This window comes from Diadema antillarum, unplaced genomic scaffold, assembly GCF_040938485.1.
Source record: "Diadema antillarum isolate AM-2024a unplaced genomic scaffold, OU_Dant_1.0 seq00000989_RagTag, whole genome shotgun sequence".
In the NCBI taxonomy this organism is placed as follows: domain Eukaryota; kingdom Metazoa; phylum Echinodermata; class Echinoidea; order Diadematoida; family Diadematidae; genus Diadema; species Diadema antillarum.
Genome location: NW_027271829.1, coordinates 400047 through 418578, shown reverse-complemented (window position 1 = coordinate 418578; position 18532 = coordinate 400047). Strand labels below are relative to the sequence as shown.

Here is an 18532-nt window from a genome sequence, read left to right as displayed (position 1 = left end):
GTCTAATTTTTTTTTTTTTTTTTTTTTTTTTGGGGGGGGGGGGGAGATGAGAAACCTCTTTTAAAACATGATAGAGCATGCAATTCTAAAATGAATTCAAGTTCATGTCATGAAAAATGGTTTTGAAATGGCTGAGATATCCAAAAAACAAAGAGGTTCTAATTAGTAAAAGATGGGACCACCTTTTATTAAATGGCTGAGATAGCCAAAAAACAAACAAGTTTTAAAAAAAGATGGGACCCACCTTTTTATTAACACCATTTTGTTTTACTTTGTTTTTTTTGATATCTCAGTCATTTCAAAACCGATTTTCATCACATTAACTTCTAATTCATTTTAGAATTGTATGCTCTTGAAAAATCTTCATCAGTGGTTCCTAGATATCACACAATAAGTTAAAATCTGAATCTGAATTTCTCTGAAACAAAAACAAAAACAAAAACAAAAACAAAAACCTCATCTGAAAATTCCATTGCAAATTTGCAAATTTCAGAATGGAATAGAAGAAATTGATCTTTGGAAATACAATCTGTATAAAACAAACAAAAAATGAATCTTTTGTTTATTTCACAACTAAGTTTTTATCTTTTGTTTTTACCAAATGTGTCTTAGGGCTTAAAAGTTTGGCTGACCTAATCATTAGGAAAAACACTACTCAGAAATTTGGCCCAGCTGAACCTGAGGGTATGCATGTCAGGAGGTGGGCAAAATGTGAAATCTAATGAGGACAACAACACTAACAACAAACAAGCAAACAACAAACACAAGGTTAATGTCTGTGTGTGTATGTTTATTCATGTTCTCTGTAAGATAGTCTTATAAAGTAAGTCATCACAAGGGAGTGGCTTGAAAATTGTGAATGTATATGGTGTGTCAGTGAGCATGTGCGTGTGTGTGTGTGTGTGTGTGTGCGTGTGTGCATGTGTATATATGTGAGTGTGTTAGCATCAATATCCATTAAAATCAAGTGTTTCCAGGATTCCTAGTTTTGTGGAATACATGGTACATGTATAAGGTCAATGACTTTTAGGAGACAAAAAAAGAAGAAGAGAAAAGAATACCTGGAATTTCCCAATCCAATGGAGACTTCAACCACTTTTCACATGCACAGACTGCAATACATTTCTGACCACAATTAAGTGCATCAAAATACAAGTACAGTGCACTTTCGTTGTAACGAACATGGTTATAATGAAATTGCCGTTACAAGGAAATGAGACTCACCTCCCAAATTTATCATCTGTAATATTGTATCTTTATACACTATACTGTTTGGTTATAACAAAATTTTGTTATAGCAAATGGAAACAATCAGTTGCGAGGACTTTATTATAACGGGAGTGCACTGTACTACACATGTTGAAATATTGTCAGTGGTTCTAGAAGTCTTGATCTAGCTTCTGTGACATTTTGCCATTTTTTTTTCATGATAATTAGCAAGGCACTCACTAGTTAAATTGTGGAAGAACTCTTTTGATTGCTTTGATTTACACTTTTAAAAAGAGATATGTCAAACATACAAAAAATTCCTGATGAAGTTTCATCAAAGCAAATACAAATTGTAGAAGTTACAGAATTTTGGATTTTCAAATGTTTGATCATAGTCATATAAGGCAATTAGATGAAGCAATGTCATTGCCTAGCATCTCTCCTATTAGCTTATACTTATGATTACTATATAAATATGTCTGTCCAAAATTTAACAAGACCTAGTTGCTTTAAATGTGATAACTTTTTGAAATTCAAGAATAAATCAATGTAAATGCTTTTTCAATTTTTAGCTCTTATGGTGCGATCTGGTGCACACTTAAGTGACTATCTTTTACTTATTTTGAAAGACAAAAGGGAAATATACCTTCAATTGCAACTACAGGTATCACTTTAATCCTTTGAGCTATGGTCCTGATGCATGAGAAAAATGGGTGTCATGCGAGAGATTGAGAGACGGACCCTAAATGGGTGAGTCTCACATAGAATGCGTGAGACTTGGTAGCTCTGTAGTTTCATTTCATTTCAAATAAATTTCCACTAATCTGCTTGGTAAACTCAAATATTTACATACATGTATGATACTGACAAAGACATGAAGTTTCTCTTGGAGAAGGCCTTCACTGTTTATTGTTTAGCGAAGACTATTGTGCTAAAATAATTAACACTGTTTCAATGCTGTGAACAACTATGAAGCATTTAAATAAAAAAGAGGGTCAAACATGAGGTGTAACATTTTCAAACAGACTCAATACAAGCAACCATCTCACAAATATTGATAACATTCATACAATATATATATATATATATATATATATATATATATATATATATATATATATATATATATATATATATATATATATATATATATATATATATATATATTTATATATTATATATATATCATACAAATATACCAAAACAAGTGATTGGGCTAAAATTTATTTTATCTACACTCTTTACATATATTCATTTATCAATAAATATGTTATAAACTGAATATACCTTTCCATAGATGAAAAAGTATGAAAATATGCCCAAACATTGTCAAATACAACATCACATATCATATCTAAGCCACAACACTGACATTTACCTGGCAATACCTCTCAAAAACATATTGTCGCTGGGGCGACAAGACCTCGTATCTACAAGATGGCAAATGTTCAGGAAGGCAAAAAAAAACAAAACAAACAAACATGGCAGCCAAAGCACTGTATCAAGTGGGAGAGCCTTTCCTTTGACATGCTGTGGTGGCTTCATTTTTTGGATAAGACAGCTAGGATTTGAACAGGACATCACTTAACCGATTATCTGACCACTAATCCAAAAAATCCATTTTCACCAAAATTTCAGATATGAGGTCTTGTCGCCCCAGCGATGATATGTGGCCTTAAGCAACTGCATAGATGGTGTAGAAGAAAAGCAGTTTGCTCAGAGTTTACATACTACAGCTGTAGTACTACATGTAAGTACCTCCTTACTTAAATATGAGTGAATTAGAGAGCAAATGCCTCTTTTTTTCTTTTTTTGCTATTAGATCATTGTGACTTTGAAAAAGATACTTTACTCAGAAGGGAAATGAGATGAGTCACATATACCCTGATCATGATGTAAAAATCAAAACACTGGGCCCAGAAATAAATACCAGGTATGCATTTCTTATGCAAATCAAAGTTAACAGACTAGTGTAACAGTCTGCAAAAGTACACATGCACAGTAGATGGAAAAGTTGTAAATCTCATGCAAACAAAGAATAATAAACACAGAAAGCAATCTGTTATGGCAAACATGTTAGCTTCATTTTGTGAAATTACTAGATATATGTGCCTGTTTGTGCACAAATTGAAACACAAATGCCTCACTGGTAGTATTTTACATGCGTAAGAAGGAATACATGTAGTCCATTTCCTACTGTAAAGGCGGCAGAAAGTTTCATTAAACAGGATCAAAACAATGTCCACTGCTCCTGTAATATTTCATGGAGTCTTCTTCAGTAATTTGTCGTCAGTATGCATTATTGACAGCTTCAAGGGCCTTGTGACAATGCTCATCCAGCTTCCCATCACCTCCTGAATTCAAGAAAAACATATTGATTGAAGTCAAACACCAAGAGAGAAACACATTCTTTGGTTGATATTGTCAAAGCTAGGTAGAAATCTACGCTGTATACCAGTAGACATCAAAATAACTAACAACAATCACATACAGTGGAAACTCAGTATAATGAGATCCTTGGGACCAAGACAATTTGTTCTTTATATCAGATATTTTGTTATATCGGTAGTCCATAAACAATACAAAACAAAGGAAATAAATTCATTGGGACTGAAGAAATTAGTTTGTTGTATCAGGTATTTTGTTACAGCAGATCTCTTTATAGAATTTCCATTGCATTGTCAATTTATGTCTGACAAAACAGCTTTGCATAAACTTTGAATAAAACCCCTTCAAAGTGCAGGCTGATATCCCTTTACAAGCTCTACTAACAGCCCATTCAAAGCACAAGTAAGATATCATGATCTATGTTATAATGTACCATGAGTGAAAGTACGCAGACAATTCACTAGAGTATACACCAGCTACAGCTTTGACTTGATGGAATTTCATTTTAAAGGGACTGTACAGTTCTGGTTGAGGTGGGGATTCAGGTTTATAACATTTTTAAGTGAGGTAATGAGAAATCTCTTATGAAATATGAAAGAGCATGTAATTTTAAGAAGGATTCAACATTTATTTGATGAAAATTGGTCTTTAAATGGTTGAGATATCCAAAAAAGTGATAATAATAAAAGACAACAGGCCATGCCTTTTCTTAGGATCTCTTTATTTCACCTTGTTTTTGGATATCTCAGCCATTTCAAAACTGATTTTCATCAAATAAAACTTTTGATACCCCTCAGAATTGCATGCTCTTTGACATCTCATAGAGTGGTTTCTGAATATCTCGCAAAACGTTAAAAGCTAAATCCTCACCTCAAGCAGAACTGTACTGTCACGTCAACCTGATTCAGCAAACTAAGGTTAAAAAACAAAACAATGGAAAAACCCGCAAAAAACCCCCAAACATATGATAAAACTTAAAGTGGTAGACAATGATACTGTGCCAAGTTAATGCTCATAATTCTATTCTGATGACAGGTGCCATCCCCATAGAAAATATGGAAAATCATAGGGCTTGCAAGAATGGCAACAAAAAACTGAATGTTTTTTGTTTTGTTTTGTTTTTCCAATGTGCAGACTTACCATAGTCTAATTCCCTGATGTCACACTGATAGACTGACTCTCCATTCACAATTAACACAACTGAGTGCCAATCCTTTATCTCCTCCAGCTCCACAGTATGTCCATTGGCAGTCAAAAGATCTACACACAGACATAATTTAGAATGGAAAATGAAAAAGAAAAATTAGAAAAAAAAATGGTATAATCGTGATATAGTCCCCACCATAGGCCCCATCGCAGTGCGCGTGCACCCGCGATTTAGGGTTAGGGTATAGAAGTCTAGCATAGGGTTAGGTAGGGTTGTATTTAGTACGGACACGCAGCGGTGAGGACTATATCACGATTATGCCAAAAAAAAAATACTCACAGATACATGATTTTGTACATTCTTGTGGCAATATGAAACAATTAAACACACACACACACACACAAAAATCTACATCAATGTCAATCGGTGGTAATTTAGCTGCAGCCTGTACTGACTGTGTATTCGTGTGGGTTGAATGCTCATCATCTGTAACCTCGTTATGGGATGACACAAATAAGAGCTTTGAAGAAATACTTATTTGTTTGTTAAAAAGGTATAAAAAGCGACAGTACATTCTAATTTGAATAATTCTAAATTGTAAGGAAATGAGGGCACAAAGAATATAATAATGGCTAAAATTATGTGTTCACGATCGATGTCAAATGAGTGAAGCCACGAAGGTTCATCCCAAAATACTTGGCCCAAATACACTGTAAATTTATACTATAATGCATTCATGAATTTTTATTTGTGCGCTTTCCACTTACCAAAAAGAATTATAACGGAATCACACAAGTGTGATTTTGTGACGAAACTGTCCACTAACGTTCACATCTAAAACTAAACTAAAAAGTGTAAAGTGAAAGAACGATCGTCGGGGATAAATCTGACACGAAAATGAAGGAACGGGACTATAGCTACTGCAGTCGTCCACGTAAGTCGTAAGACGTCGCATTTGATATTTACCTCGAAGGCCATCTAGACGTGGTGTCCTGTGAGTTGCTACACCACAAGAACGGTATGGTCCAAATTTGACTGTCACTATTGCGTTTTTAGGCATCCTTTCAGACAGAAGCTAAAAATTATCGTCTCTAGTTACTAGTAAAGTGACAGCTTGGAATGTTTCCTACCAAGGAAGAACGCAGCAGCGTCAGTGTTGTCAAGACACCGATGAAATGCGCCCGCTATCGTCCTGTTCCAATGAGCCGTCGTTCGTTCGTCTGGTTCTGCTGCCGTAAACATCGAAGTAAAAAATAGATTTTGAGCAATGAAAGATGATCCGCCGTTATAACTTCTGTACAAGACCTTCTTCGACTTTATATCTGTAAGTTGAGCTTATTTATGCTGTTTTCTCCGAGGGCGATAGTGTTGAAATATAACCGACGGCCTTCTTAAATCTCGTAAAGACCTACTCCTCAGTCCCAATCGCTTACATTCATGCTGGTAACGTTAGAAGCAAGGAACGCTCGGTAGAACTGGCTGCGTCCAGCCCGAACGCTTCGGACTGCGAAGGTTTGCATTGAGAATCTGATACGTGGTGGTATTTTGACATTGTGCCGAGTTAAGCTTTAAAAATCAAAGTATTCTAAGTAATCTGAATTCGTATATCTAAGTTTGTTAGGTGTATATTCTGAAATCTACGTCAATTATCAAACTGCCTCAAGTGCCTGTCCCTGTCTTAACTAGAACAACCTCTATACACAGCCCAGTCGCTATTACTGGTCGGGTTATCCCTGTCTCTGCAGCTCTGTCAGTGTCAGCAGACAGTGTCTGTCTATCTGTGGTCATGTGCATTCTACTACTCTAGCTCGGAAGTACATTCCTCATCCTACTCATTTAACTTGTCATTCATAAATCATTTTTACATTGATTTTTTGGCCCCAAGTTTTTAATACGTGAAAGGTTTGTAGCATATTTAGACAGCAACTACACTACAGTTTCAGATTTTGCAGGCAATGCCAATGTATGCTGCGATCGCTCGCAGGAAAGAGTGAGTTGTTTTGAGCAACAGCATGAGTTAACTGAAATTTGATATGAGAGTGATTGAAATTTATGTGAGCGATTGGAAATAATCCTGTAAGTGTAACTTGATGCAATTTGGGTTTGCGGAATTTAAGATATCGACATAAACACAAAAGTACATTAGCGCCAGTTTTATTCATAGTTGTAGTAAGCCCTTGTACTCATGATTTTTTGTTGTTCTTTCATTCATGCCGTGGCACAAGTTGAAGCATAGAGATGAGTGGCCTAGAAACTGTCAATCCATGGAGCAGCAGGCAGCCACCTCCTTCACAGTTAGCACAATCCAGTCTTCAAGATGAGGATGGCTTGTCCATGGAGGCTCGTCAACTCTCAGAGCAGCAAACACTGGAATTTGACAGAATCGGATCTAGCAGGTCAGACAGGAATGCATCATCCAACCAACATAAAGAAGATACCGGTGAAAGTTCAGCCATACATGGGGCTGATGCACAACAGAAATCCCAGGGATGCCAGAAGCTGTTAACATTATGTCTTAGAGTATGCAAACCATGCCTCACCGAGTTCAACCCGCTACCCCAGCATGCCTCACGATGTGACAGACTGAAATACGCCTTCATGTGCCCTCCCCATGGGTGTGTCTCACAGTGGATGCTACTACTCTTGACAGTGACACTGACCTGGGCAGTGCTTTGGTCAGTTACTGGTGCTGCAGCGTTGCCCGGAGGAAATCTGTTTGCTCTATTTGTCCTTGTGGTTGCCTGCAAAGTTGGGGGCGCCCTGGTTGAACTGATCAAGCTCCCTGCCTTGTTAGGTATTGAACCTGTTACAATAAATTGTAGCATCCTTTGAGATTCAAGATGATTTGTTGTCATGTATAAGTATTCATAGAATGTGTTTTTGGACATTAAATGAGTGCAAAGTGCATAACTGTTACTAGTAGTGTGGTATGATTTAAAACGTACATGATAACATATAAATGTATGGTGACATGATGACAAGTGTACATGTATGGTGGACTCCTGTTATAACAAAATCCTCGGGACTGGCAGTTTTCTTTCGTTATGTCAAAATTTTATTGTAACTAAACAAATAAACAATAAGAAAACATAGGGAGGACCATGTTGCGGCCTGAATTTTTATTTTGTTTTAACCGGAATTTCGATATAACCGTGTTCGTTATAACGGGAGTGCACTTTATGTACCATGCTTTTTTAGTGTAGTGTTGACAGCTTTGTATGTCGGGATATATGTAAAACGTGTTTTCATTTAGCCTTGTTGAGATAAGATATACAATGTGTCTCTTTTTTCTGTATGGCACTCATAATGCAAATAAGTGAATGTTTTACCTCATATTTCAACCAAGTCACAGTTACACTTATTTTTTGTTTCCATGACATTATACGTTCAGGTATGCTGATAGTGGGCTTCCTTCTTCGTAACATTCCTGTGATCAATGTGGCAGAGGACATCAATCCAGAGTGGTCTTCATCACTGCGAGCGATGGCGCTGGTCATCATCCTTCTCCAGGCCGGGATTGGCCTAGATGCTGGCGCCCTCAAGCGACTTAGCATCGTCTGCGTGCGCTTGTGCTGCTTGCCATGCATCGCTGAGGCCTGCACAGCAGCAGTGGTGTCTCACTTTCTGCTGGGGTTCCCCTGGCCCTGGGGTTTCATGCTGGGGTAAGTAATGTGCGTTCTCTGTACATCCTGTCTTAGGAACCGCATGAAATGAAAATATTTCTGTAACATGCACCTTGCCACCTTATGTCCATTCTCAAGCCCTCGCTGGTGTGCTTGGTGGATTTAGAGATAGCATTTAGCAGAAAGCTGAAAGATGCAGTAGAAGGAATGCATTCATTTTTTAAAAATCATTTTAGTAGAGCTAGGAGGAGGAATAGGAAGAAAAGTTCATGTCTCTTGAAACGAGTATCTGCCACAGCTTAACTACATTCTGTGCTAAATTAATGGCCTTTGCTGGTAGCCATTTCATTAGATTTTAGCCAGAAAGTGATTGATAGGTCAGACAGATTGAAATGAGTAGTGTGATATTCAGAAAGACTCTGTCAAGCTTTCGAAGAAAGAGAAAGAGAGAGCAATGCATATTGCAAGGGATCGTAATAAGGCCCATTTCACAAAGAGGACTGCAACTATTGCAACCTTCAACAATTTCACTTATTATGACAGCAGTTCGAAAGCACCCAATCGCCCCTGAGCATTTGATGTTTTCTTCCAGTAACTTCAATTGCTGCAACACCCAACAATTACAGACATCTTCATGAAATTGGTCCTGATGTAGAATTAAGCTGTGTTGAATGTACAGTCACGACCAAAGAGTAACAATATGCATTTCAGTATGTTTGCTCCCATAACATACACTGGTGCTATCTGTTATTTTCTCTCTGTGCTCAGATTTGTTCTAGGTGCAGTAACTCCAGCTGTAATTGTTCCCTCTCTGCTGGCCCTCCAGAGCAAAGGTTATGGGGTCAGGCAGGGGATTCCTACTCTAGTTATCGCTGCTGCCAGTTGTGATGATGTCCTTGCCATTGGTGCTTTTGGGGTTATTCTAGGGGCTGCTTTTGCAACAGGTATGTACAGTAGTGAGAAAGGGGATCCAGGGTTGCCAACTTGTATGATTTTTAGTTCACTAGAGCAGAATGGTTAAAATCTTGCATATTTGGTGTATCATTTAATCATGTAGACTATCAAGAAAGCTTGAATTCCATGAACTGTTCGCAGGCAATGTACGCCCATATAAAATAGACAAAAAAATGAATAAATAGAAATTAAAAAAAAACCAGGACAGAACTAGCAACTCAGAATGCAGTATAGTGTAGGATGAAACCTTTTGGGATAATGTAAGGTTGGCATATTCTGTGTCTTAAAGTTGTTTTCTTGTCCAAATGAGATGGCAGGTGAAATCTGTGGGACTATTTAAGACAATTCCACAGAGAAAATAAAAGCAAGACTTGACCATATTTTTTTTTCTGAATGTATGATTTAGCCATGATATTGATACAGGTGCAAGTTATGGATCATCACCGTGTTCATTGCAGTCAGAAGTTTATTTGTTCATAGTTATGAACAGGTTTCAATTTGATGGCAAAACAGTTGTAACCAGTTAGTTATGAAAGAAGGCAAGCAAACAATTTTGTTTTGTTTTGTTTTATTTAGTTTAGTTTTGTTTTGTTTGCTTTTTGACTGACAAATGGTAAGAAACAAAAAGCAATTGCAGAAGCGTGATGTTTGTGAGAAATACAGCATTCAATTTTTGTGTACCTTTTTATCTCTGTGAGAGAATAAGAAGAATGCTTCTATTAAGTCTACATGTAGTTACCCCAATCTGAAGATGTAAGGCAGGACTCTTTGATGTACCTGGTAGATAACACTTATTTCATGGGATAAATCTAAATACAAGTGCATCAGAACTTTTCCTTGTCTTGTTACTTTTACACCTTGATGTGTCCTGCAGGTAATCTTGTTTATAGTATATTTAGGGGACCACTTGAGCTGTTGATGGGAGTCTTGTACGGAGGTTTAGCTGGTCTTCTCCTGTGGTTTCTCCCAGATTCAAACCAGGTTTGTTTGTTTTCCTCTGCGGTTGTTCAAAAAGCTTTGTATGCATAATTCCGAATTATTTGGTGAAAAGTTCAAAGCTGCTATCAGTAGATCAATGTTGACACTACTACACTGTATGTATTACACATTGCATATGAGATGGGATCCTTTCCACATTTTTGCTTTCAGTAACTCAAAGACATCTCCCAATTCTTGGAATTAAAACTAACCATTTTATCTAAGTATAACACAGTAGACTAATGTGAACATTGACAGAATCACTCCCTACTTCAAATTACGTTGAATCTTATAGGTAAAATACCTTTAACTCTTCAAGTTATTAAGGCTAATTTTGACTAAATTCTGAGTTGAATCTGGCTCAAGCAGAACAGAATTGTAAGGTGAATTGATATAACAGATTGTGAAGAAGTGACTCAGCACACATTCCAGAATTTGTGTAGAAGATTAGTAACATTTCTGGACAGGAAAACTACCATCTATTAGTGAACAGTGAATTTATCATTCCAGACATTGTATTGACATCTGACACAGCCTTCATTGTATTAAGCGTGTACTCATTTGTGAGAAGAAACTTGTTAGAATTTCACTGTGAATCAGTCTAGAGTTGATTACTGGTACCTTTAATGATGTGTTTCAAATCTTCACCCACACTTGATCATTTCAAACAAAACTTGAAGACTTATTTATTTTGATGTCCCTATATGTGCACTGGACTTATACTGTCACTGCCTGGTATTTTGTATATATTTTATCTCCTATGGCGACCAGGGATGACATGTCATAGTGCTTTGCATCCAGTGGAAAAGGCGCTCTATAAATGTCTACTATTATTATTATTATTATTTCACATTAATTTTGTGATGTGTAATCTCTCTCAAAATAAAAGTATTGTCACACTACTACATGAAGGAAGACAAGTTATTTTCATAAGACATAATATGTTATGTCAATATAAGCTACATTTGAAATTAAACTATCCTAGTATATATATATATATATATATATATATATATATATATATATATATCTTTGATTGATGAGTCATAAAACCATTTTCTGTACATCCTTGGTGGTACATTCTTTGGTGTCCATTTCTTCCTTCCTCATAACCCATTCATTGTTGTACACACCCTGTTTTACAGACATGGCTAACAAGGAAACGCTTTCTACTGCTCATTTATGGTGGTACCTTTGCCATCTTTGGGAGTGGAGCGGCCCATTTTCCAGGTGCTGGTGCCCTTGGATGTTTGACAATGGCATTCATAGCAGGACACAGGTGGAAGGCAGAAAAAGTAAGGATAGACTGGCATCTATGTGTCATTGTACTTATTTGCCAAAGACATAATTCAATCAAGAATTTATTACATAATCTTACTGTTTGTTTCCTACTTGAACACATTTCAATGAAAATGTAAAGTGAGACAATCTTGAATATTGTAGTTCAATCTTTGAAATTAACAGATGTGAATGAATGAATGAATGAATGAATGAATGGATTTATCAATCAATGCAATGATAATCATTGTACATGTTTACCAGTATGCAGTCACATGGAAAAAACAAGTACAGTTGAACCTCTCTTATCCGGCCTCCCTTTATCCGGATCTCTCTATTATACGGACGCAATCTCACCGTGATTTTTTTTTTAATAATTACGGGAGGAAAGGGGGATTCCCAACTCCTTGAGAACTCCTACACAATTTAAACACACATCAATTGCATATACTTGATACATTTCTTAATAATTATTTAGGTAAATAATCCCAAGAATTTATAAAAGAAAATGATTTCATTTTTGCCAACACGAACCTCTATTTTGGGGTCTGTTACTGAGTGTAACAATGAAAAGGTCGCAGTATACACATTACTACATGTGGTACTACAATGGGCTACTGTACATGTGTATGTATATTATGTACATGTATAAAGCATTGAGTCTCCCGTATCCAGCCAAATCCCTTATCCGGATGAGCCCCGGTCCCGACTTGTCCGGATACGAGAGGTTCAACTGTATGATAGGAACCAAAAAATAACATGAATGCCAGATGTCAAGTTAAATAGAATTATACAATAGAAGTGATTGATCTATCATCTTTGCTAATTGACATGTGTTGTAGTGAAAAGGTTCCCGTTCAATGCTGGTAAACTCTATCAAAAGCATGATTGGTTCCACATAGTCTGTAGAAGTTCTTTCTCAATTATACTGAGACATGGCCACACTTTTTTGTCACTGTCTATAGCAGAGAGAAAATAAAAAGGAACAATAAGTGAAAGCATCATTGATTGACATCTTGTCATGTTGGCTGCTTTGTTTCAGGAAGCGATAGACCAGATGCTGTCGTATGTATGGATCCTCTTTGAGCCGCTGCTGTTCGGACTGATCGGAGCTGAGGTTGCTATTTCATATCTGGACCCGGCTACTGTTGGTATACAACTGATTAATTCTTTGATGAGAATATGTAGCCTCAGGAATTGAATATGTAACATTTTTAAGAATTAAGAATTATTGTGGTTCCTACACAACATTATTTGATCATATTTTCCATTAGATCTAAGCAATGCCACACTTGTCATCAAATGATGAAATGATGAAACTGATTTAGGCTACCTAAAAATATAAAGAATCATTCTTTTTTTAAATCATAAATCGTCATCATCTGTATGCCTACATTCTTTTAGTAGATCTGAACCCTTCATGAACTGATTTGAAATGATTGCAATCATGTGTCCCCATAAACTAATCATGTGACGTCACTATGGTTATGTCATCATACATCATTACTTGTACTTTCTTTCAATAGATGACACATTCCCGCACTGCTGATTTTACTCTTCTCTTATAACATCACGATACCCTGGGATGGATACATAATTGTTTGAACTTTTTTTTTTTCTTTGAAAGATAACATTGTTTGTTACTATCGTCACTCACTGTCTTTGAACCTGTTTTTTTTTTTAATAATTTGGTTTTTTGTTTGTTTTTTTGTTTTTAATAGGCCTGGGTCTTGTCACGCTGTTAATAGGACTCTTTGTGAGAATGGTAATATCAGGCCTAGCTGTCACAAGAGCAGGATTAACACTGAAAGAGAAATGCTTCATCTCCCTGGCATGGCTACCCAAGGCAACTGTACAGGTATACTTCAGAATTGTAATCAGTCTTAGAATTTGAAAAAGAAAGTTTAGAGAACACAATGAAATTCTTGTACATGTACTGCGTCAAGATTGTTACTATCACAGAGTGTATTTTTCTTTTTCCTGCAAAAGAATAGTTTATGATCTAGTCTTGTTCTTCAGAATTTGCTAGTGCCATCAATATTCTAGAAGTTGGTCCCACACAGTGCTGGAAAAAAAAATCATCAGGTGTTTGTCAGAATGTGTGAAAATATTGTCTTTCATCCTGAAAACCCATTTCAGTTTGGTCCAGTGAAGATTTTTCATTACATGATTTGAATATATTATATGCAGTACTTTTGATAAGTCGGCCATTTTATGAGTTTCATGAGGAGAGCAATGTTAGTCACTTTATCCTTCAGGCTTTCTACCTGTTTGTCCTTCTGTCTCTTTTTTCTTTGCTCTTTCACTCTTAAGTGGGTATGTCATTGGCTTGGAGACCTGGTAGCAACTCAAGTCTCACTGGTTGCAGGGTGATAGTGGAGACATCTCCACGATGTCTCCTGGAGATTAGCCTGCTCTACGGAGAGTCGCGAGAGAATCAAACTTGTTCAATTTTTCAGAGATTTTTTCCAGTCTGCAGGTGGTTTTGAAGAGGTCACTGTGACATTGACACAACATCTACGAGACTTCTCCGTAGTCACAGCTAAGTTCTGGAGACAAATTTTGTCCACAATGTCTCCAAGACATCTCCAAGACCTTGCAGAGACCCATTGGCAATCTACCGGAGATGTCGCAGAGATGTCTGTGCGACTGAGAAGATGTCTCGTAGACGTTTCGACAATATCACAGTGACCTCTCCGCGACTTCCGGGCGAATAAGTTGTCATCTCGTTTGAAGACGTCTCAAACGTCGCCCTAGAGTTGCCTTCTTGGTGAGAGCACAAGCCATATCTTGGTCTCTAAGAGTCGCAGCAAAGTCTCCTCCAGTGAGATAGGCCCTTTACTATTCTATTCTGTCATTGTATATCACTCATTTTCTTTCTGCACGTGCCTTTCAATCGCCATGAATTGTTTTAGTTTTTCTTTGGCCATGAATTCAGTAATACTGCAGTTCTGTGTGCTTTTTGCCTTTGTGTTGACACACTGGTACTATCTCTCCCGCAGGCAGCTATTGGGTCTGTTGCTCTAGACACTGCCAGGGAACGTGGGGCCGGTGAGGAGTTTGAGACATATGGCATACAGGTATGTGGAATTCATTCATATATTTCATCGTTTAACTATAATTTTGTGGAAGCCTGGAAGCCCATCTGACCCTGCTTAGTAAAGGGGCTATGTGAAATAGAAATAACAACAATCCTGATGTATATCCTGAAGTATATATACAGTGAAGTCATAGTGAATATTACAATAATCCCAGACTATTGTGAAGCCTTTATATCCACTTTCAGGCTTTCAACATAATTGTTTTCTCAGCTATACAGCATTTAGACAGATCAAGATAACATCAAATTGCTTTTCTCTGAAATAGAAATTGTTTCTGTAGATAATGGTTTTCTTTTTTTCTCTCTCTCTTATCATTGCTGTTGAGTTTGTGTTATCAGGACTACTTTTGATGTACTGTGCTAGCTTTATTTCAGCAATCTAAAAATCTCTTTTATATGTACAATGTATTTGTTATGTGAAGTTAAATGATTTCTAGCTGGCACATCTAGTTCACACTGACTTTAGGAATCAGTATCAATGGCAAGCTTAGATTGTGAGCTAATTCTCATATTTTTCACTTGATCCACCTCAGATGAGTTTTATGTGTGAAAACTGTTCAGTTTGTGCTTTACATTATGTCCTTTTATCTTCGATCATTCGTTCAGTTGTTAAATGTGAGAGTTCAGAATACGTTTAATTCCAGTTGATTCATCAATAAATGCAAGAACTATAGTATGTCTTCCTGTTAACAGGTTGAGATTTTAAGCTCATCAAGGTCGGTGTTGTTTTTTTCAATTGTTTTTGTGTTTTGTGTTTTTGTTTTTGTTTTTACTGGCAACAACATAGAGAGCATATTGAAAACAATAGCTCTTCTTTATATGAGTCCAGTTCCATCCATCGAATTGAAAACTGGTGTATGTTAAGAGTTCTCTTGTTTTCCTCCTGTTAATACTTGAAGCTCCTCACCGTGGCAGTTCTCTCGATCCTAATCACCGCACCTCTTGGGGCCATCGCCATCTCTCTAACGGGACCGCTTCTCCTTCGGCGAGATCCGATGACAGCCGGTGGGGATGGTAACCGCCTCCGTGATGACGTACAGTCTGCTGTTTGCAGGGATGAGGAAGCATCTCATCCACGCTACGAAGAAACGAGACGAGAAGATGCCAGCGCTCCTCCACAGGAGGAGCAGAATGTGTTACTGGAGGAGGAGCGTAGAGATGAAAATGCCATCTGAAATTGGCGAATGTTGAACCTTGTGAAACAAATACCTCGCCATGTTCAATTTGATGATGTAAATGTGTCACACTCTTTCATATGTGTGTACCACAAGAGTAAACCCATTTCATATGGGTTAGATGCGACTATCACTATGATACTAAAAAGAACACTGAAAAGTATATTGAGAGCATGCATGTACCATTGAATATGCCATAACTATGTGCTCTTTGACTTCCCATTACCCCTGACCTCAATTGTATGACATGTGACAGTTACATGCACATACAAAAATGTAAACACAGTAATCATTATCATATACAGGTAAAGTCAATGGACATAGCCTTCGTATTCTATGGCTGATTTATTTTTTGCTCAATCATTGCCGTACAAGTATTCAGATATTTTTCTTATGTGTTCAGAATTGCTGACAATGTAACAACTTGCCATGGGATGTTGTGTGAAGAGGTATAAGATGCTGTATTATTTTATGTGTATAATATCAGATACTTACTAAAGACATCATTATCATGTGAGTCAGATAGATGTTAAGTATTATCATGTCCCTCCCTAAACTTGTTCAGTTTTACCATTCCAACATCTTATTGAAGGTGTGAATGGAGATTTGAATATCTGTTCTAAAAGTTCAACTGCATGTTCACCGGTGACACGGTGAATTAATATTGCGGAAGATTTATGTTTGCAGGGTAAATAAAAAGATATTTGTCACATAACATATGTATATGGCAATAAAAATCTCTACTGAGACCTGTATTCATAATGTGCATAGATGTTCTTGTTTTGCTTTGTTTTTTCAAGAAAAAAAAGAATGTCTTTGTTTGGCAGACTGATTGTTTGAACAGAACACAAATTCTTTACACAATGCCAGTGGAGTTTGTGAATGGACTATACTGGAACTAGTTCAACTCAAATGTTGTGCACAGCTGACTCAGACTGATGTGTCCACACTCCTCATACAACCACTACATATGCTGTAAATACATTGCCCCATATAAACGTACCTACATTTTGATGGAGCTCCTTGAGTTTGACCACTCACCAGAAACTGAATCTATTCTCTGCGCATGGGAAATATTTTCTCTACTTTATTTGTTTCCATTACACTAAATAATGTTATAATTGGTCAATTGAGTTAATTTTTGGTGAACCCTGTCATTTCAGACAACTTATAGTCTATAATATCTCTTGTCATTCTTATCCTTCATATCAGATATTGTTACCACTGGGTATTCCTAGCCAAAGTTGTGCCTAGAGAATGACATTCTTAATCAAAATGATGATCTTTGCCCTTTACCTTCGATCTTGGACCTTTTCCCACAACCATACTTGGGCAAATAATTGTCAGTTTACATGTATAGTATTTCAAGGCTGTCCACCATCTTGACTGTAGTGGTTACTGGAAATAATTTCCTTTTTTTTTTGGGGGGGGGGGGGGGCAAAAGTACATTGAACTTATACCACTGTCATTTTATACAAGTACGTTTTTGTTTATTCTATGAAATACAAGCAGTGTGAATTCTTCATGCCTAATTACAGACATATTTCAAGATGAAGTTACTGCAGAAAAATTGCCTTTAATTTGTGACCTTGGGGGAATATTCACCTAGATGTCTGATCAGTGCATCTACACCTAATCGTGGTACCAAAAAAAAAAAAAGGAAGAGAACAAACAAATAAACAAAGCTCAAGCATTCTTTCTTTTTTTCTTTTTTGTTACTGAAATCGCGATAACAAAATGTGAAACAGACGAATGGACAACTGGAAAACATAATGTTTGTCATCTCTCAGCGTGAAGGTATAAAACCAGTTAAAACATTTTGATATTCCGAAGGTTCATTATTCTGAAGGTTCCTTGTTCCGAAATTTCATTATTTAGAACTTTCTTTATTTCGAAAGTTTGACAATCTAAAAATAAAATAAGTTGTGTTATTCCGAAAGTTTTTTAATCCAGAAATGAAGTAAGGTTTGTAATTCTGAAGGTTTGTTAGGACGTGCCTTCTTTTCATTTTCCAATTAATGAACCTCATTTCATTTTAAGATGAATGAACCTTCGGAATAACAACCTTATTTCATTTTTGAATAAACGAACCTTTGGAATAACAAACCTCATCAACAGTTTAATTTTCGGATAGACAAAATTATAGAATAGCAACGTTTCATTTTTGGGTTAACCTTATTTCTTGGTTTCTTTTAAATTCATCATGTCTTTGTTGGTTTTTTATTTGTGTTTTTCATAATTTCTGTTTATCTGGAATAGTTGATGATAACCAATAAGGATGTTATCTGAGAAAAACCAGGAAAAAATTTATCTGACACTTCTTGTAAAACCTGTATATTCTACACACAAAAGTCACTGGAAATTGGCATTTTCCGTGACATTGGTCACAAAAATGTGCTGCATGTCAGCAAGCGTACCCCGATTTTCGAGAAAAGGGTCTCTCGAGAGATGTGCGCAAGATATGAAAGGAAAAAGTCATGACATTTCAGAAAAAAAAAAAATGTATTTCAATATTGCAATAAATGTCGGGGGAGGGGAAGCTTGTTTAGGCGCCCCCGGTTACATTACATGTATAGTGTAACGAACCTTCAGAATAACGAACCTCATTTTATTCTCGGATACATGAAATTTTGGAATAACAAACCTTATTTCATTTTCGAATTAAGGAACCTTCAGAATA

General features: G+C 36.6%; 2 protein-coding genes across 2 annotated transcripts; one reads left to right on the top strand and one right to left on the bottom strand.

The window, feature by feature from the left end:
• Positions 1–3498: 3498 nt before the first annotated feature.
• On the bottom strand, positions 3499–5862 carry LOC139742248 (UPF0728 protein-like). The gene is made up of 3 exons (XM_071652826.1): positions 5711–5862; positions 4738–4857; positions 3499–3563 (listed from the first exon to the last, which is right to left on the bottom strand). The coding sequence occupies exons 1-3, from the start codon at positions 5802–5804 to the stop codon at positions 3499–3501; spliced, it is 279 nt and encodes a 92-aa protein (XP_071508927.1). The 5' UTR covers positions 5805–5862.
• A 1120-nt stretch (positions 5863–6982) lies between these two features.
• On the top strand, positions 6983–15852 carry LOC139742238 (sodium/hydrogen exchanger 9B2-like). The gene is made up of 9 exons (XM_071652815.1): positions 6983–7538; positions 8136–8406; positions 9136–9311; positions 10196–10302; positions 11445–11594; positions 12620–12728; positions 13299–13435; positions 14580–14657; positions 15577–15852. The coding sequence occupies exons 1-9, from the start codon at positions 6983–6985 to the stop codon at positions 15850–15852; spliced, it is 1860 nt and encodes a 619-aa protein (XP_071508916.1).
• The last annotated feature ends 2680 nt before the right edge of the window (positions 15853–18532 follow it).